The sequence below is a fragment of the Equus caballus genome, chromosome X, assembly GCF_041296265.1.
Source record: "Equus caballus isolate H_3958 breed thoroughbred chromosome X, TB-T2T, whole genome shotgun sequence".
Lineage (NCBI taxonomy): Eukaryota > Metazoa > Chordata > Mammalia > Perissodactyla > Equidae > Equus > Equus caballus.
Genome location: NC_091715.1, coordinates 129294471 through 129320699, shown reverse-complemented (window position 1 = coordinate 129320699; position 26229 = coordinate 129294471). Strand labels below are relative to the sequence as shown.

General features: G+C 39.6%; 1 protein-coding gene across 27 annotated transcripts in view; it reads right to left on the bottom strand.

The window, feature by feature from the left end:
• The window catches only part of LOC100057188 (integrator complex subunit 6-like), a 53775-nt gene that overhangs the window by 10870 nt on the left and 16676 nt on the right, over positions 1 to 26229 (bottom strand). For 9 of the 27 annotated variants that reach the window (XR_002805500.2, XM_070257844.1, XM_070257838.1 and 6 more), the window contains 9 exons: positions 19396 to 19545; positions 18489 to 18578; positions 18068 to 18251; positions 17680 to 17808; positions 15269 to 15432; positions 12924 to 13076; positions 9563 to 9695; positions 2332 to 2426; positions 1210 to 1320 (listed from right to left, as the gene is read on the bottom strand). Coding sequence is in view for 25 of the 27 variants with exons in the window: in XM_070257844.1 (XP_070113945.1) it covers positions 1210 to 1320; positions 2332 to 2426; positions 9563 to 9695; positions 12924 to 13076; positions 15269 to 15432; positions 17680 to 17808; positions 18068 to 18251; positions 18489 to 18578; positions 19396 to 19545 (1209 nt within the window). In the remaining 2 variants the exon portion in view is untranslated. Of the gene's footprint in view, positions 1 to 1209; positions 1321 to 2331; positions 2427 to 9562; positions 9696 to 12923; positions 13077 to 15268; positions 15433 to 17679; positions 17809 to 18067; positions 18252 to 18488; positions 18579 to 19395; positions 19546 to 20864; positions 20931 to 26229 lie in introns of those variants that run through there. The other 18 variants (XM_070257839.1, XM_070257848.1, XM_070257846.1 and 15 more) reach the window with 7 other exon arrangements.

The window sequence follows — 26229 nt, the reverse complement described above, 5'->3', positions numbered from 1 at the left end:
GCCGACACAGCCTTAAAGGCCTAAGGTAAACATCAAATAAAAAAATATAAATCAATAGATCAATCAATAAATAACCAAAACAAAACATTAACAACAACAAAAATCTATTAGCAGAGAGGAAAAGGGGCTAAGGGGACACTCGGTAGATCAGAAATCTGGGTTTGCCTTTACTTTCTTTTGCATCTCTGAGCCCACTGGACTGGCAGGAACTGGTAAACTCCAGATCGTACTTAAGTTTTTGCCAGTTCCTAGCAAAGTGTGTCAGCATCCCAAATTGTGGAGTCATTTTTGTTCTTTAGTGAAATCTGACACTTTTCTGCTTACTACTCTGTTTTGTAAAGGCCCAACTTCTAAACATACCCAACTTGAAGCATTATAGTCACTGCAAATGCTCCAGACTGTTCCCTACCTGGGAATACATTTGTGCACGAGAAGAAAATAAGGCTGCTGCATTAATCTGTCATATAACATAACACATTTGTATGGCAGTAAAGCTCTAACTCAGTAGTTCTCAAACATTTCCATCCTGAAAGAATGGGCTAGGTAGAGGTGAGAAGTATGATAAGTAGGGGTGAGTGGAGGATGAGGTACTAATAGAGAGGGGCAGGCAAGGGACAAGGTGAATAATGGTGAATGAGGTGGGGGTGTAAAGGAACAGATGGAGGGCAAGAAGAGAGGAGGTCGAACTCCACTCTTCAGGTGCCCTTGGGGCTTATCACCCTCCAGTTTGAAGAACACGGGTCTCATCTCCCCCTCTCCAAGAAAAAGCATATGGATATTTATTGCCTAAAAACTAATTTCAGGCAAGTCACTTCATCACACCATGCCTCAGTGTGCTGACCTAAAAAGGGGGGTGCTCTAGCCCAATGTGATTTGAGGAGAAACTAGGTTGAAGATAGACAAAATGTGACCCATGAGATAATTCTATTAAGCCTCTGCCCCTCTTAGGCCACAAAATATCAACCAGCTTGTGGGTAGGACAAACTGGCAAGCGAAAGGAGAAATGGCACAGCATCAAATGATACTGACAGACCCTTAACTGCAGTTTAATGGTGAAGCTAGAAGCCATAGAGAATCACATTATTACTAATCCATAAAGTGTAGAAATATATACACATTTAATTTGAAAAATTACAATTACACTAAAGAATAAGGAAATGCACTTCTGAGGGCAAAGGATTTTTGTTTGTTTGTTTTTACCAATACTACCTGTTGGCTGAGTTTTTTAAGGTAAGAGATAACACTGTAACTAAGTCCACAATCTAAATTATCTGATATCAGATTTGGAGCTCCCATCATCCTTAGTGCTTTCTTTAATGGCTATAAGGAAACAAAATACACAACAGTAAGAATAGAATAAATCTTAAAATACTCAAAGTTCAGTTATAAGGGGCAAAGGGACATGATTCATTTCTTAGAAGTCAAGGTGCTGCACATAAAACCAAACATGGAACATTAAAAAGTGGCAATGAAAGTAGTAGAGAGGTAAGGAGCAGAGAGTAAAACAATCAGAAGAGAGTGGGATAAGAAGAGCAAGGAATAGCAAATTCAAACAGGTCAATTGCTTTCAGTCTTAGTTCCCAAGTCAGAGAATCAGTTCACATTGCATTTTATTGCACACCCCATTCCTGCCATGGCAAAAACTAACACACCCCAATTTCTCCTCCCAGTGACACCAATGGTACCATTTAAGATTCTGCCTTTTCACCTCTAGAAACTTGGCTTAAAATTTACCATATCCACCTCTGAAACGATTTTGATCATCTTGATTTAAATTATATCACCAGTTCAAAATCATCATGAATATTTTCCTCAAATTGTAAGAACCCAAATGAGGTCAAGTAATTTTTTACTCTTTTGGATCTCCCCCGCCAGTGCCCCTACTTTATACTGTGTCTAGGACACATTTAACAGGTAACAAGTAAATATAAAGTCTTCAGAATTTCTTTTTTCAGAGGGAAACCCCATATTGAGAATTTCTAGAGTTAAAAAGGGAAGTTGATATAATGCATGAATCCAGACTTTTTTCCTTAAATTCCAAAATTACAATTACAATTTCATAATGTTTGTTTTAATAAGAGAAACATAGATGTGTTTTTATAAACATAACCATGGCAGTTAAAGGAAACAAAATAAAGAAAACAATTCTCTTTTGTGCCGCCATGACTTCTCCAAGCTCTTACACATAATTTGAGAAGACAATGGTGACACAAGTATTTCTAAATAAAAAGAACTATTTTATATCAGAGATAAAGTTTTTGTTCATTGACATGTCTTGTGACAAGAATCATCATTGATACAGTTAATACATATATACATATAAATACATACTAATAAGTAGTATGGAGGCAGAGTTTTTAAGTAGTTGTCAAAAGCCTGTCGCCACTTCAGATTTGGCTTAAGCTTGTGAACTTTAAACAAGTCATCTGTAAGAGAAAACCAAATAAAATAGTATATTATTCCAGCCCTAAAGTCCAAGATCTAAATCAAGCAACCCACATCTATTATACCATTTCCCAGAAATCTCAAGTTTTAATTACATTAGATGAACCTTTCATTGCAGTTTATTTGATTGTCTTCCTTGGCACTATTTACCAAAATTATATATAGCATTTTTCTAGAAAATGAAATAAAAATTCTCAAGTTACATATTCCGCTTCTGTCTGTGGAACTACATAAAATATAATACTAAAACACTGGCTCTGATCTGTGTGAAATATTCTTCTGACTTGTTACATAATGGTAACTCTACTGTAGTAAATTACACCTGAGGGGAAATCCCTGGTGATGGTCACTGGTTGACGGAATATTTCTTTTATTTAAATAGAGGGCGTTAAAACAACAATAACAACAACAACAAATGAACTCATAGATACAGAGAACAGACTGGTGGTTGCCACAGGCAGAGGAGTGGGACGGCGGGCGAAAGTTTGAAGATGGTCAAATAGTATAAACTTCCAGTTACAAAATAATTAAGTCCCGGGGATGTAATGGACAGCATGGGGACTACAGTTAATAACATTGTATTGTGTATTTGAAGGCTGCTAAGAGAGTAGATCTTAACGTTCTCATCACAAGAAAAAAAATCTTAACTGTGTGTGGTGATGGATGTTAACTAGATGTACTGCGGTGATCATTTCGCAATATATAAAGATATTGAATCATTATGTTGTACATCTGAAACTGATAATAATGTTATAGGTCAGTTACATTTCAATAATAAATAAATAAATAGATAAATAAACAGAGGGTGTATACTTTTTGCTGAAAGTCACGGTAAGAGACTTTACAAAGTATATGAGAACAAAGACCAAGCCTCTAACGTCAGGGCAATGATGGCAAGCTCTAAATCATGTTTTGGATTTTCCTTAATCAGTCTATAGTCTGTTTAGCTGTCTTTCCCCCCTATTCATTACTTTGAGTTCAATGGTCAGGCATTTTGAACCAAACTTTGGATCTCTCAATGTTGGTTAACAATTGGGTGATGGCGCTAGTAAAAGGAAGTAGAGATGTTGAAGTTTAAAATTCCGTCCAATCAAATACATTTCTTTTTTTTTTAGATGGTAAAGTACTATTTTTTTTTCAATTTATATTTTATTTTATTTATTTATTTTTTAAATTTTTATTGTTTTGGATGTACATCATATTTCAAATTCTGGATACATTACATCATGTTCACCACCCGAACACTAATTATAGTGCATCCCCTCACATGTGACCCTAATCACCCCTTTTGCCCTCCCCCCACCCCCCTTCCCCAATGGTAACCACCAGTCCAATCTCCAATGCTATGTGGTTTTTTTTTTTGTCGTTTTTATCTTCTACTTATGAGTGAGATCATATGGTATTTGACTTTCTCCCTCTGTCTTATTTCACTCAGCATAATACCCTCAAGGTCCATCCATGTTGTCACAAATTCAAATACATTTCTTGAATGTCATGTGCATTAATACAACTAAAGATATTTTCCTTAAATAAGCAGATACCTCCATCTTTTCACACTTAAATGTAATTATTTTAATAATCTAAATGCATTATATACGCTATATGAAAATTTCCAAAACATCTCTTTATTTCTGCTGAGGGTAAGAAAAAATATTTTTCTAATATAATAATTCAAAATTGATAGCCCCATTGACATGAACTTGCCACACTTACTATAAATACCAAAAACATTGTAAGTTCATCCACTATTTTATTTCTTCAGGTGTTATTGGCTCTTATTAAACAAAATGCTTTACTTCCTGGGAGAAAACCATCCCTATGTCACATGCATAACTTCTCTACAAGTAGGGCTATTCTTTGAAATTCTGAATTACTGTACTTAAGGAAAGCGACTACATATTTTCTTCCTTTTACGGCTATAATAAATGATTCATTCCTGCAGAAACTAATTTAAATGAATTTACAAAGTCATAAAATGTAGGTCTTTTGTTCTTTCGGTACAAGGTAGAAAGAACAAAGGAAAAAAGGATCTGAAGAGATTTCTGGCCCACTGTAGCAGGCAAGTCCTTTAAAGACCATTCATATTTTGACAGAAAGGAACAAGAAATCGGGGAAACATTCTGTTATACTGCGTCTTTATGTGGAGTCTGTTGAGAATTAGGCAGATTTTGGAAACTGACAAATTTAAATACCACAAGACTGGAGAGACATTTAGATATAAATAGATTAGATAATGAGAGTCAATAACAGTCTTAATATTTCTAACAATGCCAATTGCAATGATTCCACCCAGGAGCCAATTTAGTCTAATTATTTCTTGTCAGATTTTTTTTTAACAGGGGTAGGAGGAAGAAAGAAAATCTCCCACAGTCTAGATGAAGGGTGGAGAGCTATTAGGGTGACACTGCTTTAGTCACTATCTCTGTAGCTCAGAAAATTATTTCCATGGTATTAGATTTCCATTCACATAGAGTCTCGAGGATGGTGCAGTAAAGATATCAGAAATAATCAGCAATCAACATTTGAAGGATGAACAGATGAGAGTGCAGAAGAGAGTCAAATGATACTGCCAACACCTCAAAAACTACTGATAATTTCTCTTCCAGTTCCTTTCTCCCCATTGCCAGCTTCAAAGAGGAGGAAGATGTGGGTTTGAGTCCAAGCTCAGCCACACACTTAGCTGAGCGAGCTGTGAGAAACCACTTCACCTTTTTGTGCCTCCATTTCATCTATGAAATCGGTTTAATGCTAACCGCCTTACCACACAGGATTGTTCTGAGGAATTAGATTACGTACATGAAAACACTGTATAAAATGAAAAAAAAGGTGTAAGCTATGAAGCACCGGATATCTGGTGATTAACACACATTAAATTATCCTCTTTCTATTATTCTCTTTTCCTCTTCTTGACTATAACTGGTCTTAATATGGAGCTGAATTTTATTTTTTACACAAGTCTCCAGTTAATTAAAAAAAATAGGCGAATTGACTGTGGTATAGTTAAGAAAAGAAAAAGAGAAAAGTTGCTACAAAGGCCTTAATTTCTGTAGTTATTGGCCCTTGATAGAAAAAATAATTTCCTAATTGAGAGAGAATCTTCTCACCAACTGCGATAATCTGGTTACCACTCGACTGACGTGATGCTTATGGATCCAGTTAGGCCTCTCTTATCTATCCCAGGCAAGTTCTAGTACTTAAATAATTAAACCTTTGTTAACTATTTTTGATGGAAATCTTGAGTGAATAAAGAGGAAACAGAGGCTGCCTTTATGAGCAGTTTTTGTAACATGCAGTAACATGGTGATGTTTCCGGACATTGTGAAGTGTATGTGACTTAACTTGCCTTTTTACTAAATGCCTTGCCCACTAAAACTGTAAAACTGTCCTATATCTTTATATTATGTCCTTAATATGGAATAGCAGTGTCCTTAAGAGCTACTAAGATAACATAGCTATGAATAATGACAATACTAATAAGACCACTCATAGCATTATCGAGCACTTACTATCTGCCAGGTGAGTTCTATGCAATCTAACTGTATCAATTATTTAATCCCATCTAAATCCCTTGGAGGTAGGTACTATCATTATCCCCACTTTACAGATGAAATAACTGAGGCACACAGAGGTTAAGTGTCTTATCCAAGGTCACAAAGCTAGCAAACAGCAGAGCTACGATTCATACCAGGGCAGCTAGGCCCTACAGTCCATACTCTTAACCACTATGGAGGCCACACAACCAAGAAAGTGGCGTAATGGTGGAAATGTTGAGAGTGTCTATTTCAGAGCCTCAACACAAAACCCAAATTTGGGATTCAGAGGCACAAGGAGCTCCAGCCTCAAAGGGTGTGAAAAGCCCTATGCTCCTTGAAAGACAGGTTATAGAAAAGCCTGGAAATGGATATTTGAAGCCAAAGGGCAGAGTGGGAACTGAGTCAAGGATGAGATGGCCTTCAAATGGATGTGTGCGGTTAGGGATGGAGGAAGAATCAAGGATGTCTCTGGGGTTTCTGATTTGGGATGTTTGCAAAGGGACGGTGATGCTCTAGGCAGGGTTGGATTCTCCATGTAGCAGGTTAAGGAGGACCAGGGACAAATGTCATACATGCCTCTCAGGTGACAGAAGATATTTCATAAAGAAGAGGAACTTGGCATTTGAAGGATAGAGTGATACAGACTAAGAGATGACCAGCAGGACAGTGCCAGGATTTGACCTTACATAGTACTGTGGAGTCTGGGCATGGGCAGCATGTGGCAACTCAGGCACAGGAGGTCTTAGGCAAAGGAAGAACTGACTGCTTCCTCCTAAGCATTATGCCAGGTCCACATCTGACCTCTAGGACTTGCAAGATCAGCAAAGGTCAAGTTTATACATCTCAGGTAAAGTGCTATACATCTCAATTTCTAATGGGAGACCAGATACACTAGTAAGGGGCATTGTCATATAATAATTTAGAAGGAAGGCTGAGTTTAGACCAAAGGTGAGATCCTGGAATTCAGCCCATAATAGTTCTATAGAACTTTTCCACCGCCCTGCGATGATGAGGCCGCCCTCCACCCACATGGTGTCAGTGGAGACCATGTGGGGAAGAGTAGCAAAAAACTCCTACTTCTCCCAGCCAGGGAGGTACCATTTGAGCCAGGATCCGGAACTCCCACCCCCACACAGCAGTAACAAGGAGCCCCTTCCCTTTCAGTGTCAACAGAGGCCAAGTGGGGAACCTGGACTTCTACCCACTCCTGGCACTAATGAGGCGGTACCTCGCAATCTCTGCCAGAGGAGTGTAGGAGGAAGCCAGCTAAAACAGAAGGTTTCAATAAGATCCAGAGACTCATAACATACTACTGAAAATGTACAGGTTTCAACTGAAAATCACCCATCACACCAAGAACCAGGATGCTCTCCAAACAAATTCAACAAGACAATCAAGAGACGCCAACACTAAAATGACAGAGATGTTAAAAATATCCAATAAAGATTTAAAAAGAGTCATCATAAAAAATGTTTCAACAAGCAATTACAAAGAGGCTTGAAACAAACGAAAAAATAAAAAGGCTCGGCAAAGAAATAGAAAGTAAGAAGTAGAAGATAGAAAGAAGAACCAAATGGGAATCTTAAAACCGAAAAAGACAATAACCAAAATAAACAGCTCAATGGATGGGCTCAAAAGCAGAATGGAGGGGACAGAGGAAATAATCAGTGAGCTGGAAACTAGAACAATAGGAACCACCCAATCGGAATAACAGAAAATAGACCCCCCCCAAAATGATCAGATATATAATTTTCAAATTGTCCCCACTCCATATGTTGCCTTTTCATTCTGTTGATTGTGTCCTTTGATGCACGAAAGTTTTTTTTTTTTTGTAATTTTTTTTTCGAGGAAGATTAGCCCTGAGCTAACATCTGCTGCCAATCCTCCTCTTTTTGCTGAGGAAGACTGGCCCTGAGCTAACATCCATGCCCATCTTCCTCTACTTTTTATGTGGGACGCCTACCACAGCATGGCATGCACACAGTGGTGCCATGTCCGCACCCGGGATGTGAACCGGCGAACCCCAGGCTGCTAAAGCTGAACGTGCGAACTTAACCACTGCGCCACTGGGCCAGCCCCATGAAAGTTTTTTAAGTTTGACCATGTGTTTATTTTTGCTTCTCTTGTCTGTGTTTTTGGTGTCATCTCTCTTATTATTTCTTACACCTGCATTTGACTCTACAATTATCTCAAAATAAAAAGAGTACTTAAAACATGGAAAAGAATACTAACAGTCAAGTAAAGAGTATCTAGTCTAAACCTTCACTTTATCATTGTGAAAACTGAGGTCATAAAAGTATATTTAAGAAAAAGTGGTAAATAAATCCACAACATACAAGTACTTTTTTATTGGTAGTCTTATTCACCTGAAAGACATCACCTATATTTTATATCAGTGACAATCACCTCTTAGAGGGTATTTTTAGATTGGACTTCAAAATAAATAGGCTATCTCAAATAATCATGCTAACATATTTATGATGACCCGTTCTTAACCTTCTTAACCCGCAACATTTAAAAGAATTTCTTTTTCAGTACATTTAATACATATAGCATTTACAGCACTAAAAATCTTATGCTCTTAAGGACTATATTAAAACTTAGCAAAAATTTGATCCTTTTCACAAAAAAAAAAAAAATCCCACCAAATAAAACTGTCCACAACTTTACAACTAGAAGGATAGCACGTGGTACTGTATTTCTCTAAACAGATGTGGCTCTTTAAATGAGAAAAAGTCTCCACACACATTTTCAGTGATATCTGAGTAACAGCTTCTGGAGTTGCTCCTTTTAGAACTTTGCCATGGAAACCACAGCTTCCACAACTCCAGTTATCACAGAGTTTACTCTTGTACCTATTTCCTAACTTGCTACTCTGCCTAAAACAGATGCCTCAAGAGCATTTTTTTTAAAGATTGGCACCTGAGATAACAAATGTTGCCAATCTTCTTTTTTTTCCTCTGCTTTTCCTCTCCAAAGCTCCCCAGTACATAGTTGTATATTTTAGTTGTGGGTCCTTCTAGTTGTGGCATGTGGGACGACGCCTCAGCATGGCCTGATGAGCGGTGCCATGTCCGCGCCCAGGATCCGAACCGGCAAAACCCTGGGCCAATGAAGCGGAGCACGTGAACTTAACCACTCGGCCACGGGGCTGGCCCCTAAGAGGATTGAATATTCTTTTGTGGAAAAATAAATGCAAGCCCATAGCCCGACAGAAGCCATATATTCTGAAGAAAGCCACCAGATTCTTGGAGCTTTAATCCCAATTAATGGTATTTTTTGGCCTCAACCAGTCTATGAAAAAGCCAAGTGCACTTAAAACTGGGTGACAGCATCGGAGCCTGCAACATAAAGAACAGCATAAGACCACACACCAGAGGTTGTCTCTTCTGTTTGACATAAAAATAACAAGAGGGAAATGAACAAAACAGAGAACAGTATGCAAATTCTATCCTTTTTAGGCTTTCATACATCCTGATATCAATTACTCTTTGACTACATTTAAAATTAGTCCGCTATCTATTTTTCATTTTTCTTGATTAAATGATGATTAAAGATGATTAAATGGCACATGCTTTACTTACCTAAAAGAGGGAGTAAAACTGGGTAGTTGTAGGGCATCACAAAGAGGTTGACACAAGTCAAAGTGGTACTGGCTTTTAAATAGCCAAATGGATATCCGAGTTCATTGTATTTTCCACTGCTAGTAACAAATACCTGAGAAGAACATGAAGAAATGCAGTTACGACAATAAGGGTTGTATGTAAAGCCAAACTCGCAGCAACATTATGCAGTGATATATCTATGGTGCAATTTAACTGCATGTAATTTAAAAATGGGAAGAGTGTTTTTAACCTATGGGTACGTCAAAATACGTCATACTAAATAAGAACGTTCGGATTGCAATTCTTTTATAAATTCTATTCAGAAATGAAACTGCATTATGCAATAACCATTCAGAGACCACAGGCAACATCAACAACGCCCAAATATTTACTTGGTTAGCATGTGGAAAAGAAGGCTGACATACGGCTAAGCGATACCAGTCATCAAAACAAACTGACTTCTCAAAAGAACAAGTAGTGACCAGAGCGGGGACTTTTAGGAAAACGGAACATGGTCCCACGAAAACACAGCCCATCTAAAAGACCATGCTACACTCCTCCTGCGCGCTACTATTAAGTCTTGGGGTACTTCCCTTTGATGCCCCATTCCCCTCCCCATTTATTCATTTTTCACCCAATAAATATTTATTAAGTAACCTATGATAAGGCAGGCACTGGTGCTAATTATTTTGAGACAGCAAGGAGATGCTTTGGTTCAATTTGGAAGGCATTTTCTCTTGTAAATTATGCTGGAAGAGCAAACATTCAATAAAGATTAATGTTTTAGGGGGCTGGCCCCGTGGCCGAGTGGTTAAGTTCGCGCGCTCCGCTGCAGGCGGCACAGGGTTTCATTGGTTCGAATTCTGGGCGTGGACATGGCACCGCTCATCGAGCCACGCTGACGCGGCATCCCACATGCCACAACTGGAAGGACCCACAACGAAGAATATACAACTATGTACCGGGGGGCTTTGGGGAGAAAAAGGAAAAAAGGAAAACCTTAAAAAAAAAACGATTAATGTTTTAATTAATCTTATTGGAATTGATATTCCTGATTTGATATCTATTATCTTGTCAGGTCTCATACACTTGATATGCTGTGCTGGAGTCCTCTAGCTACCATGTTTTCTCTCTGTTCCGTGTTCACTCCTTGGTCCAAATCAGGGCATCAGTACATACTTCTACGGACCTAGACCTTTGCCTTTTCCAAAGTCCTTAAGCAGGATCATTTAAGACAAAAGTCAAACCCTGAGGGAAACAGAATCCATCTACCATGCTAATTCTTGGTACCAGCAGTATCATCTAGCAGGTCACTAAATTCTTGCTATATTCAGTTATAGCTAAAGATAAATCTTTTCTACGTAATTTATGACTCCACAAAACAATGAGTTGTGCTAAAACATGACTCATCTACTAGATCTGATGTCTTAATTTGAACCTTCATAGAAACAGAAAACTGAAATAAAACACTTTGGATTTCCCGCTATTTCCTAAGTGTATATAATAAAAGAGGGGAAAAAACCGTCAAAAAGGATAAAAAAAAACACATAACAGCCATCAAGAGTCAGACCTATGATTCCCATGAAAGGAAACGCACTGGGTTTTTGTTCCTCTCTCACTCCTTTTCACTCTTTCTTCCCTCCTTCTCTTCCTTCCTTCCCATAAGCCCCTTGTACAGAATTTGGGGGTTCCAAGGGATCATTAGAGCCCATCTTGTCTAGAGAAAGTTAAGCGTCTGGTCCAAGACCACATAATTGGTGGCCAAGCTAGGGTTAGAATCCAGTCTCCATTATGATTTTGCCAAATTTCCTGGCTCCTGACTCATCTTATTCTTTTTCACTCCCACTAATTTATCGTATTAAAACTACTCTAAACCAAAGTAACATAAGGTAGAGGAGGAAGCCATATGGCACGTCTGAGGGATGGTGCAGGGAGCAAAGACAGAATTTCTTAAGTTTCTTTGGAGAAGATTTACAAGGAATGTGCCATATAGAAAAGATGGTTTATTTTAAGGGAAAAGCATAATTTGTAATTTTATTTGCTTTTATTGCAAATTTTTTTCAACCCATAAATTCAATCCTCCTATCTTGATTTTAAGTTAGCATTCTATGATCCATATCTCTACATTTCTAGTACATTTTGGTGTATTTTATTAAAATATAAATATACATTCAAAGAAGTGCATGAATTATAAGTGTATAGCTCAACGACTGTTCACAAAGTGAGAGCGCATGTATCGTCAGCACCCAAATCAAGAAAGAGAACATGACCAGAGACTCCCTCATGTCCTTTTCCGGTCACTACTCTACACACCCGAGAGAAGCCACTAGCCTGACTTCTAACAAAGTCAGTCATTTTTACCTCTTTTTGAATGTATATAAAGTAGAATCATACAGTATGTGATCTTTTATGTCTGCCTTCTTTCGTTTGATATTCTATTTCTGAGACTGTTCTATTTCTTTCACTTTTACATCCTTGCCTTAAGTCTGTTCCTTTTTTCCTACCCAGTTTTAGCATCGTAGGAGAATTCAAGGAGCTTAAAGACAACTAGTAGCAACAGTCTCACATTTGGGGATGAAACAGATGGCAGTCTGAAAGCGTTCCTTGTGTAAATAGAACCTAACCACTATTGATTGCTATATGGCGCTATGGTTTAGAAATAGAACAAACATCCTTAACGTATAGGACTTCCTTATTATATCCAAATAAAAATGCTGTGACTGCCATGTCTGGATTTTTACAAACTGAAATCCAAAGGTGAGTCTGCTAACAAATCAGCAAGCCCTCTGGCTGAAGTCTAACACTTGGAACAGCCAGCGTGTGTGCATTTGCCTCATCCAAGTAAAATCCCCACTCCACACCCAAATGTGGTTTGTACTACAAGAAGAAGGGTTGGATCACATTACACGAAGACACAAAGTACTTTTAGGGATTATGTTTTTTTGTCGAAAATCTCTTGTACTTCTAATCTGTCAAGTTCACACTACGGGCTGAGAACCTTGCTTCAGTTGCAGAGCCATAGCTGAATAGAGTTACATCCTTTAGGTTAGGGGTTCTTAAGCTGGGGTCCCTGGACAGCCTTCAGAGGAGTCCTCCAAACCCTCAGATACACAGGTTTCATCAGATTCCACTGACTTAAACGGCATTGCACAGGAGGCTAAGGATTCATATCAGTCTGAAATGATTTGCTTGGCCCCATTGCTTATTTAATAGCATTTGTGAGAAACATTATTAACAGACTCAGCCTAGTTATTCCCAGATTAAGCTTTGAAACTTCTTAAAACAATTCCCAGATCCCAGAGTGGTTACAGACATTTGGTTACCAGGTAAGGATAAGTACCTGCCAGCAGGTATGTGGAGACTTTCGTTCCAGGATGTACTGAGTTAAGGGTGAAGGTTCAAGTTCATATTTGTCAAAGGGAAGTTTGTCTATTACCATTGGCTCACAATCTACACAGGAGAACCTCACAATAGGATGAGATGTTCGTGGAGGCTAAAAAACAAGAAGGGAAAACATGGTCTGTTATCAAGTGAGCTCTCATTCCTGTTAAACCATCACTGAGATACAGACTAGTGTTTTGAGAAAGAAGGCTTCTGATCTCTAGGCACCACCAATGGCTTCCATGGGGCAAGGGCACTCAAGTTCTTTATCTCTGCCATCTACTCGGCACTGGGAAGAGGAAAGGTAAATTCTAACACTCATAACTACAATTTCAGTGAAGTGAAAAGTAAAACTGCTTTGAATATGTTTAAGAAGTGGTTATGATCCGCAGGATGAACTCTGAATTTCAGATCCACTTTGCAACCTCCAAGCATTACCTGCTCTTTTCCCCTTTGTACCATGAGGTTACAGATAGTCCGGACACTGCTAGGGAAGAAGAAATCCGTGAAGCTTTCCAATGAGGTCATGACAGAGCTAGAGCCACTAACAAGCAAGATAAAAAGTTGTAAAGGCATGGAAAGGGCAAGAGAGAGCGAAAATGAGCCAATCACAGCTCCAGGGCCTACTTTCGTTTTTTTTCCAGTTGAATTTTCACAGCATTTCTCACACCCACATGCTTGCCTTGAACAGCTAGAGCTGGGGATGCTTTTGGCTGGGCTGCAAAGGCCTGTGTGCCTGCGGTACCAGAGCAGATTGATGGAGCAGCCATTTTACTAACAGGTTTAGGTTGTGGGAATGGAGAGCGCCAGAGAGAAATGGTGGCAGCAAGGGTAATATGGTGAGATAAGGAGATGGGACAAGTCTCAGGGACAAGGGGGAGACGTGGCTCCACCTTTTCTCGAGGAGAGCTCCCTAAGGCTGATATGAATATGACAAAACATCTCCGTTCCCTGTATAATAGGGAAAAACATGCTCATTTGCTTTCATAATTTACAAACCTACACGATGTTTTAGAAGCTGAGAAAAATAGTCCTCAAATGTGCTTTTAAAGCTGGAGGAATGGGAACATGAGCTATGTGTGAGTCACTTGGAATGTCTTTTATTGCAGCTTTTCCTGATTTTAATTTTAATTAAGCTTCAGAAATATTTCTGGCTCATTAGCGTTAAACCTATAAAAAAGTGATGAAGACATGAGCGAAGCCCCATCACTAGCAATGATGAAGTAAACTCGGAACTAAAACATTCCCTCTGGGGGCTGAAGGGGCTGAGGGCAACTGGGCACTGAGATTCAGCAAGCGTGCCACCTTGGAGCCCAGAGGGAAGGAGGAGGAAATTCAGTCTCCCCCATAGCAGGGGCCAGAATGGCTCTTCAGCTGGACATTCAGGCCTTTCAGGGCTACTCCTGAAAAAATGCAAAAGCCTAAAAACAGTAATCCAGGAGAAAACACGGTTCATGTCAGAAATTTCTAAAACAGACAGAATATAGATTAGCTGAACCAGAAAGGCACTAAACTGGAGGAGTAGTGACCTTTCTGTGCCTCCACGCCCCGCACAAGAAGGATTACTCTGGCCTTTTTCTATTGGCTGTGGGGAGGGAGGAAGATGAAAGTGAGAGTGGGTTTCACATGGTTTCCCTTTTTACTAGACACCACCCCTCCCCCCGCAAAATGTCAATTCATCTGGTCCTAGGAGCAACTACAACAGCAAAACCTCTTCTACCAAATGCAGTAAACAAAGAGACAAGTCCTTGCTTAGAGATCATTTTTTAAATATTGCTTTAATTACCCATGATTGAAAGGTGCATTGCCAAGGAACACAAGTCCACTGATACAAAAAGATGAAAAGTGGGTCCACAAAGTTCCACTAGGTGTCTAATGACTCCCGAAAAGGAAGTAGAACGATCTCTGTTTTGAATATGTTTCCAGAACATATACAAGGTGCCACCTAAGTTCTAATTTCCTGAGGATGTACATGAAAATCAATGTCAGCACTTTTTAGACATTGTGTTTACTATGTAAATCAAGTCAGCTGCTCTGAAACAAAAACCAAGTCATAGATTGCAACAGCATCAAAAATAACAATGCTTTAACATCCAAAGAGGGCAGTTCAAGTGGCAAAGGCAACTGGAAGAAAGAATGCCAGAAAAGAAAGGAAGTCCTCTCTTGCTTTTAGGTACAATCTAGATTCCCAGCAAGAGACAGAAGGTATAGCCTAGAAGCCTCAAATCTATTTTACAAGGTTCACTGCAATCAGCAAATTGAAAATCCAGGATGATGTTTACCTTTTTGTTTTATGACACTTACTAGTGAAGGTAAATTCTGATCTGGCCAAAAAGATTCTGGAATTGGCCAATGTCCAACAGGTACACCAGTTTTAGAGTTAGGTCGTACATAAATGAGCTTATGACAACTATGCCATGGTTGAGCGGCAAATGAACTGCTTGTCCTAGATGAATCCATAAATCCATCTAAAAATGAAACAAAAGACAGACGGAGGCATGAATTTCTTTTTACAGCTGATCCTCTTGTGCAAATTTTTCAGCTCAAAGCAAAGTATAAAACCAAACCAAAACAGTGATTCATGAAAAATGGAAGGAAAAAAGCAATGCTACTAAAATTTCTGAATGTTCTCTGCGGCAACTCTTTCATCTACTCCATGAGTAACCCAAAATCCCACCCCTCTCTTCCCTCACTACAACCAAAATGTGCAGTTATATGGAAAACTACTGCAAAATTAGTGTTATATTTTCTGAGATTTGGACACATAAATTGAACACAGCAAACCACTACAGTTATTTTTCCAAATTAGGCAAATGAAATCGTTCATTCCCTGGTATAGTTTTACATTTTTGGAATCTGACAAAAGAGGTCATAAATTCCATTGATTTTCTTTCTATTCCCAATTAGATGAAAAAAGTATTCTTAACTATAAAACAGTGAGGCTCAATGACCACAAAGGCAAAATAAAAACTATCCAAATTCCCTCAAAGATAGAAGGAATGCTGACAATACAATCTGTGTATATAGTTGGGGGACAGAACACAAAGCAAATGCATCTAGTTTATTGAGGACTAATTCATTATAGTTTCCCCATCCACCCTTCAAATTCCATGGAAACTGGGCATGGTATAATGCTGAATAATGTATCCTGAATGCATTTTAATTATTTAAACTAGAATATTTCATTTGCCTCCAAAACAGGGCAAGGCAGAGTTACACAACCTTTAGTGCAACGATTCATTAGTCTAAATTACATTTGTAAAAGATGTTTTAATGATTTGAATCTCATTTTTCTTAAATGACAGGTCGTTTGATTTACTTATTTAGGCATTACTTTAAACAAGTAATTACTTTAGACCAGGAGATTTACTGGGCTCCATGGAGCTCTAGGAAGGACATGTAACGGCTTCAAGGGACCAAGAGACCCCCTTGAAGTTGAGCTCACAATTCTGGGGATGCGCATTTCTCTGAGGAGAGAGTTCTTAGCTTTCATCAGAATCTCAAAGAGCTCTGGACAAAGGGGAAGTGGAGCTAGAAAGAAAACCTGAGTTATTTACATGACATCAAGTCCAATAGGTTTTCAGTATGAAAGGTCCCAGTTCACATTAATGAATACAAAATTACGGATGGAGCAGTCAATCGTTCATAGTATAACATGTCCTTCCTTTATGATGAATTTAATTAACTTAAACTGTGAAGCTTCAGCCTTCTATGGTGGTGTTCTTAAACTGGAGTCCAAGAAACTCCTGAAATTAAATAAAAATTGTGTGTGTGTGGTCTATGTCTATTTTACTAGGGAGAGGGCTCTCTATTTTTCCAACAGCTTCTCAAAGGATTCTGGGAACTAAAGAGTAAAAAGGTCAGGAAGCACAGGACCCACTGCTTTAGGCAAAAATGTGTGTCTTTTAGCCCCTGTGCATTTGTTCCCTTTGCTTCTCCAGGCAGCTACCACTGGCAGTGGCCCCGGCAATTAAAATGCGTGGATCAGACCAGACAAGCACCATGGTAATGATGGAGTCTAGGTCACACATGTATGTATGTGTGTGAACTGGCAGGAATGAGGAGAAGCAACAGCCTAACAGTGCTCGGAGTAAGCCTTGCCATGCAGGTATGATTCGAGGGAGAAGTCCCTTCCCCTAGACAAAAGTAGCTCGGCTTTCATCTATTTTGAGACGTTGAACTTTCTTTAAAATCTCATCTGAAGAGAAAAGGTTCTGCAGTTCAAAAGTGGCCAGGAAAATACTGGAGTAGGATCTTATAGAATAGTAACAGTTCCTGGGTAAACATTCAGTCTCTTGCTGATGTGTGCTAACAAACACAGGTCTCATAAAGACAGCGTGGCACATTTGGCGCTCACAAGATCAAACCCAGCTTACGAGTTAAGCGGCACTCTGTAGTGAATCTCCAGATATTTCGTGAACAGAGAGGTGAATAATTCAGTGTCATCCCAAGACTCGGACTAGGTAATGTGAAACGGGTGGGGTAAAGGAAGAATTTTCTCAGGAAGATTTGACACTGAATTAAAGTCACCAGAATCTGGCTACCTGACACCGATACATAGGCAATGAATGAATGGTAGTTTGAGTGGATCTTGTAACGGCTTGAATGAATGTAGATAGTGAAGACTGTGTCTATTATGATTAGTTTAACATCTTCCCAATCTCAGACCATTGTCCTTTATAACACTTTAGGGTAGAAAAAGTTATCTACTGTACCTTCTCCGATAGGAAGTGGATCTGGTCCTGTTTTTTCAAAGTTAATAACTACACCACTCTGAACTTTTTGAACTAGAGATTCTAAACATTGATTCAACATTCTTTGTGTTCTAACACAGTAGGAGCGACCTATAGCAGAAGGAACAACAAATAGGACACGTCTGAACAAATAAAATACTATTTAACAATACAAGCATTTGAAATCCTAAAATGCAACGTGAAATAATCATAACTACATTGGCAGGAAATATCACACTAATGGTGAGCTTAAGCAGCAGAGTTAAAAGATTCCGAAGAAAAATATGTGAAGACTGGATATGGCATTTAAGAAAAACTATACTCTGCTGCCCTGAATTCTTCTTTTAGAAATATTAAATATTGCCAGTACCTCCTGTGACTTCACACATCTGTGTGATGGCAGATTCGTCAGTGGGTACGCTCCCTAGCTGCTCTGGTTCAGTAGAAGCCAATCCAGGCAAACGCAACACCAGGGCAAATAACCTTTGATCCCAACGAAAAGGTTCTTTGGTTAGTTCACTTCCAGGCAGAGGAGAATTCAAAGGCAGATGAAGCTGATGAGGCAAAATTCGAAAAGTTTCATCATAACAACCCGTACCAAACTGAAGAAAGTTAAAGAGTTAAAGGGTTCACTTTTCTTTCATGTACTCAAGAAAATGAAGCAATCTTTCAAGGATTACCAAGATGGAAGGTTTGATCAAATTTATTCGTAACTGGAAATTTATGCCTCCCACAGAAATAGCTGCATGTTCTCTGCCATTTAAACGAAAGTTAAAAAAATGAAATCTCACCTCTTCTTGAATACCAGCAGTACTTGTTAACTTGTTTCCATCTGTGATGGTAATTAAAATAGATGGTTCTAAAAAAAATGGATTTCTCCCCTAAAATACATTTAAAAAGTATTAGAGCCATGCAAAGTAATAAAATTGTATTTACACTTTTACATTTGTCTTGCCAGTGATCTCTCAAATGTGTGATAAAATTTGCCTGGATAAATGAGAAGGAAAAGATTAGGGACTGAAGTGGGTAGGTATCAAAATAACAATCCCTGAAAAGGTAACATTCAGAATAAACTGAAGAATTTTTATAATTCAGGAACTACCCAAACTATAACATCTGAATACCCCTCTCCCTCTGCTTTCCAAGTAACCACAAAAGATATTAAAGAGGTTGTAATGGCAGCATCATCCACACCCCTCAATCCATTCACCTGAGTCACAATCCTGCCATGGGGTGGGGGGGGGGACATTAGTGACGTATGCTCTGCAACCTGGAGAGTGACTCTAGTTACTGTGAGCAGAGTTTTTACAGTAGGAAAGGACAACAGTAGCAGCAGCAAATGCTATTCTGCCTTCCTCTTATTCTAGAGCTTTTTCATTGAATTGGGAGGGACAAGGGAGTTAAGGACACAAAGTTTCTGTTCAATTGTCTTGTTCCAATATTTCTCTGCAATGCATTCATCCCATTCTCAGATATCTGACGATCTGATCAGTAGGCAATTTTAACTATTTTATGATCAAGCCACATACAAGCCCCCCCAAAAGAGGGACTGTTTTAAAGTATGTGTTTAAAAGATATATGGACCTCCTTTTGGAAGTTATGAAAAGTAGCAGAAAACTTGGTAACCATGCCCAAATTTAAATTCTTACCCCAAGTCACCAAAAGAAATTAGCTGTACTCACTCAAAAATTTTTTTACCTGTCCATAATTGTCTATTCCAGATATTAATCTATTGAGATTTAATAAATCAAATGAGGATCTTAGAGCCTGACCAAGAGTAGTCAGTCCAGAAGCCTGAAGATTTTTTAGTTCACTCATGAATGTTGCGTGATTTTCCTTCCAACCAGCCTGAAAACCAAACATTTACAAAGAAATTCCCGATTATACAATGAACAATATATAAAGTACAAACAACCACTAAACAGCAAGTATCAAACCTCTAACAAATTAATAGCTCCTTAATCTAATTCTATTCTATACCTTGACTGATCAAGTGGAACTAAAGCAAGCAATCAGTTGCAGAAAGATCAGCATTACTGATCAAGAGCAAAGATACAAACAATGCAATCATCCGTTATGGTCAGAGGGTTTTGGCTCAAGAAGTCCAGTTTTCTATTCAGACTCAATCAAATCTACGAAAACACCTCAATATTTACCTGAGTTTGATACGGATGATGAGCTGGAGTAAGTGGGAGAGGAAGGAGTAATTATTTAAATGCATTGTCTTTATAGAGACAATTAGATATTGAGTGTCTAATCTACATGAACTTTTCTAACCAAGATTCTTCTTTCCAAACAACATTTTCACTTTAAACAAGAGCAAAGGGGGAATTACAGGAATAGAGCCACAACTATTTGGAGACAACCCTTCTGGCATCGTCAAGCATTCAGAAAGCCCCAAATCTAGAACAAGGGAGAAGGAAAAGAAACCAGAAAGTTTTGGCAAAGAAGCAGCATCCCCTAGGCACCCCCAGCAGCTGTGATCAGCAGCAAAGAGCCAAAAACTCAAGGTCAACAGCCCACATGCTGTGATTGAATGGTTTGTAGACTAGAAGGAAAGGATCACGTTGACTATTCAGTGATGGCTCTAAAAACAAAGCAGCACAAGTTGCCAAGAAGAGAAGCCAAAAGAAGAAGACGGCAGATAACAGCAGGTCATGGAGTAGGCCAGCACGGGAGAGAGCAGACAGCAGAGCTTGGCGACTCCGTGGGACAACCACTTGAGTCTTGGTAGCCCTGAGGGCAGCAGTGTGATACACTGAATGCTGAAGTCATGCTAGCCGGGCCAGTAAGCTGGAGGTGGGAAGCAAGAGCAAATAATACAGAGATCAACTACATGATTTACACTTCACGTTTAGCTGAAGGCGTATTGTCTATTATCCATACAACTAAAAATTATCTTTTCTAGTTTCATAGTCTCCTGAAGCAGTCTGCATCAGAATGACTGAGAGGCTGAAAAGGGGCAGATCATTGCCTGCGCCCCACCGTGAAATATCTACGTGACCTTGAGCAAACCTGTTGGCTCTTAGGACCTAAATTTCATTATCTGAAAATGATTCGATAAAGAGAGATACTGTATAAGGCTGTGCATGATACAAGCCTGGAGGAGAGTCATTCACATTGTAATCCATGAGAACGGCGTGCCCTAAGTTTGAACAGTACACAACCTGCATAACCATACAAGGTGAAGGTGGTCCTGGTTAAGATCCATTCCAGTCCAACAGTCTGGGACTCTGTGAAATTAAAGATGTGCTTAGTTTTTTTTTTTAAAAAAAAAATTCCTGACATATCCTATAGGTCAAAGTATCTAAAGGTAAAATCTTTCCATGTGTTCCTGTGGTCAGATTGTATATACACGACTTTTAGTACTTGGAGAAAGTAGGGCATGAGAATAATTCTTTGTGGTCCAAGGAAAATCTTACCTAGACTAGACAAACTAAACTTTAGTTAAAAGGAAGGATTGTAATTTAAATTGTTCTCACCAAACACCTAGAAATATCAGCAGGTGATTACAAATCACACTGAAATCAAAAATTAGCTTTCTTCTTTGGGGTAGAAGAGAAAGGTGTACACTTGGGAGGGATAGCGTCAATTCTTTATTCAACAAACTTTTATGGACCAACTATGGATGTTGGGCAGAATGCTCCATTCGAGCGACATAGAGAGAAACGAGCCCTTGAGGAGGTCCTGCCACAAAGGACTAAGGAATGCAGTTATGGACACTGAAAAAAACAAATGACCAGAGAGTCAGGGAAGGCTTCTTACAGAAGACGGGGCAATTGAGGAACACTAACGGCAGGAAGAGAAGACCATGGGGCTCCCCAACTCTGATGTGAGGAGTGGAGGAGGCAGGCCAAGGGAAGAGAACAGAGAGTTCATAAAAGGATAGGCTTCCGGGGGAACCGCAAGTAATTTGATTATCATTGCTCTGGGTACACGGCAGGAGGCAAGGCTGATAAGTTGGGCTCTGACTGTAAAGTGCCTCGTACATTATGGTCAGTATTTTGAATTTTATCTGTTGGCCCTGAGAATAACTTGAGGTTTTTAATTAGGGGAGTGGCATGATCAGATCTGTACTTTAGCAAGATCATGCTGCTGGGAGTCGGAGAATAAATTGTGGGGTGGAGGGGAGGCTGAAGCTTGAGGCAGGGAAACTGGTTTGGAGACTGCTGCACCAGCTTATGAGACAAGTGATGCAAGCCTCAGCAAGGGCAGTGGGGATGGAGAGGAGGCTGCAGATTAAAGAAGTATTTCAGGGGTGGAGTCAAGGATTTAGCAGCTAATGAGAGGGATGGGTGAGGGAGAAAGGGTCACACATTGGGCTGACGATTCTGGCCTGGGCAAACCTATGAATGGGTCCTTCACCCGGAAGCCACTTTACAAAGTTGACTTTTTTTTTCAGAGCTAGTTCATTTAGCAATCTTACTTCTAAGCTATAAACTTAAGAGTTCCATCTACAGCAAACGTTGAACTCCTGAGAGCCACAGGATAGTTCAAGCCATGACTAAAGAAAAATTAGTGGACTACTTGATTTGGTAAAGGGCTGGGACAAGACTTGGGTACCACTTCAGCAAACTCCCTAGAATTCATCAATATTGGAAATAATGTGTCCTGATTGGCAGTAGTCTTACTAATCTATCTGTCAGAATAATTGCTCTTTAAAATTTCCTTTCTAATGTGGATTGAGAGCATTTTACAAATCGTTTCTGCACCTGAGTCACTGGCATTCTGTTTTTAGGTCAATTCCAATTCTTTGCAGTAAATTGGATGAGACGAGAAATGTGAATGCTACTCCTACCTCAGCACTACAAAGTATATGGACTACAATGACGACCCAAAGCAATAACCTGCCTGGGCGCAGTCTAGCTCCTTCAAGAGAGGAGCTAAATGGCCCTAAATCCATTCCTCAGAATGCTGAAGAGAAAAAAAGGCCTACAGATTAATTGCAATATTTAGAGAAACTTATTCTTACGACAACTTTCTTCCAAAAAGATAATTACATTCTTCATTCGTTGCCTGGAGTTGATTTTTTCATAAATGAATTCAGGACAGCCCATTTGCATTTTTAATACAGCCTTTTCTTTCAAATTACTCCAAAGATATCCTACTCTTGTCTCAGGACAATCTTTACTCCTGGTAACAACTCCCATACGTTCTTTTTATTTTAAGATTTTATTTTTCCTTTTTCTCCCGAAAGCCCCCTGGTACACGGTTGTGTATTTTCAGTTGTGGGTCCTTCTAGCTGTGGCATGTGGGACGCCACCTCAACGTGGCCTGACGAGCGGTGCCATGTCCATGCCCAGGATCCGAACCGGCAAAACCCTGCGCCACCTAAACGGAGCGCGAACCTAACCACTTGGCCACGGGGCTGGCCCCCTCATACGTTCTAATGGAGCTCGACAGCTTACAAAGCACTGGCACACTTCACATTTGCTTAAGGGATCAAACCCTATCAAATAGGCCTGGGATTACCAAGCCTATTTTGTTTTAACAAACCAGGAAGAAGTAAGACTTAGTATGTCTTGTTTGTGGGGGTGACAGTGGTTGCGAGCCACACTCTGGAGTGGTACTAATACAGTAATCCTTAGTCACATGTGACTACTGAGCACTTGGAACATGGCTAGTGTGACTTGAGATATGGTCTAAGTGTAAAATACACATGGGATTCTGAGGACTTGGAACCAAAAAAAAAAAAATCTCATTTATTTTTATATTGATTACATTGTTGAAATAATGTTTTGGATACTTTCAGTGAAACAAAATATATCACTAAAAGTTTCATCTGTTTCTTTTTACTTTTTAATGTGGCTACTAGCAAATGTTAAATGTTGCATATGGCTGGCATTATAGATCCATTGGACAGAGATGCTGGAGAGGGACCTGACTGTCAGGCAGGAGAGCCTGGCAGACAACAGACTCATTACCCATTCTAAGGCAGGGCAAACAGGATCAAAGCACTGTCTCAGGGGGGTCAGTCTGGCAGTGACATATAGGATAGACTAGAGAAGGAGAAACTGTTGTCAGGAAAAAGAAGCTAGGGTGCTTGAATAGTAATCCAGGGCCGAGGAAATCAGGGCCTGAATTAGGATTGGAATGCAGAAGAAGGGGTTAATCGAGAAACGTTTTAAACAAACAAGACAGGACTTGGTGACAGACAGACAATGGGCCTAAAGGAGAGAGAGTAAAAGATGATTACGAAACTTCTAGCCTGGGCGACCTGAAGAATAGAGGTTTAGGACAAAGAAGTAACCGAGAATGGGTGAAATTCTAAACTAAGAGTTTATTGTCTTCACAGGTCAAGTTTTAAAAATCTTCCAGAAGTAAAACGATGATGATGATGATGATGATGATGATGATGATCAATAATAATCATGGGTAATATTTATTAGTGCCTATGTGTCAGGATCTCACTTACGCTAAGCAGAGCGTTTTATACGTATCCTTCTCACCTGAGCCTCATGACCATCCCATGAAGTAGGTGCTATTATTACTTCCATTTTACAGATGAGCACACTGAGGCTCAGAGAGGATAAGCAACTTGCCCGGGTCAAACAACTAGTAAATGACACAGCCAGGATTTGAACCCAGGTAGCTTGGTTTTAGAGCCCACCAATTTAAACCACTCTGCGAGAGATTCTTCTGCCTATTCCACATATTCATCTCAGAGACACGTCTTGCTATATTAGCTGAAAAGTTCATAAGCTGAATGGAATGCCCCCATTTCATTTAATTTAAGCCTACTTTCCCTGATGTCTAACTGCAAAGCAGTTGAGTGAGGGGAACATTGAATTAGGACTTGGAAGAGCCTGGTCTATCCCTGGCTGTAACTAAGTAGCAAAGCAAGTGGTCTCGAGTAAGTTGTGGTCCCCTTACTGGGGCTGTTTCCTCATCTAAGCAATGAAAATGCTGAAAAACCAACTCAAAGGTCCCTTCCAATTTTCATATCCTGTAATTCCATACCTCGTACCAATCCTTTATATAACTCTGATTTACAGAAGGAAAACACCTCATGTCTTAATAAATATGTTCATTCAGGTCTGGTTTCAATTTGTATAGTCAACTGGAAACGTCTTTGAATACCAACAGAAAAAGTATGGGCCTTTCAGTCTATCGACGACTTGGGTTCTTGTCCCAGCTCTACTGACTAGCCACTAGCCATTTACTCCCCACTCAAATCACCACAGAAAGGAGAGAATTTGGACCTCCTTCCTCAGAAGGGCAAAGCCTAAAAGAAATATTTTCTACTACCCTCTGCACACTTATTCGCATCTTTTTATCTGACTAGTGGGTTTGGCAACAAGAAACTGGCATGCTCCCTCTAGGCCTGTTGCTGAAGCTCTTTCTAATTTTCTGGTATGTTCTTTGACATATGGTGCTTAAGGGGTAGACTCTGGCCCTACACCTATAGGGGAGGTCTGTCAACGTGTGAACTGTTTGGAAGCTTTTTGTGAACACACATCTAGGCTACAAGCTCCAGTCTAGCTTTTATCAGGAATAAAGCTGTTATGTAGAACTCCGGCTGGCTCCTGTGTCTTATTTCTCCATTGGTTTCAATGGAGAAGGGAAAGATGGGGGTGTCCCTCAGTGGCTCCCCTAAATCTCAGCATCCTCATACTTGTCCTTCCTGGACTTCAGCCCGTTTTGGCCAGACCATCTCTCTGATTCGTTGATTTTTATTTATTTTTATTTTTTAAAATCGAAGAACCCTTTTCTCCATTGAAATCTTGCCAGGAAGGAAAAACAAGTAAAAGAGATAAAAGCAGATCAACCGTCCTTGAAGGGCATGTGGGAGTGGCGCTGGAGCCCTTTCTGCAAACGTCTGCTCTGCCTCTGTGATCTTTTCCCAAAATACAAATGACCTTGTTAGATTTGTATAACGTGTAAATTTAATGAACATGCTATTCCTATCCCCATCCAAGGTAACCAAAAGACATATTTAGGGCAGCTGCATCTAACTTTCCACAAGAGAAGTACCCCTTAAAAACTATGAAAATCGGATATTTGTCAATCAACAAATCACTAAAATTCTCTAGGGTGATAGCTCTTGAAAGGGAATGGCAGTGAATCTTTTCAAAGAGCAAAATAATCCTTCCATATTACAGATTGCCACAAGCCAGGCTCTCTCACACAGCAATGACAGAACCTCTGACTGGAAGGGCACCCCACGCTATGTCCCTCTGCCTTGGTGCTGAGCCACTGTACTGACCCGATTTGGGCACCTGCACCCGGAAGCCCATTCGGACACTCCCCCAACAGCAGTTCAGTTCTTCCTAGTCCAGGGCTTCCTAGCCTGTTAGCAAGCCCTTCACGAGAATAAAAAGCCTCGCTGGAATCCAGAGACAATATATGTTGCTTCCCTCTCCTTGACAAGACTTTTAATCTTTTATTAAAGGAAATGGAATCACTAATATTTGCTCTTACTAATACCATGTAGAGGGCTATCCTGGACCTTGGGTTCTTCTTCTAGGTGGTTACAAACTAGATGATTAACAGATTTGAGTATTTTCCCAGATGTTGCAAGTTAAAGCCAAA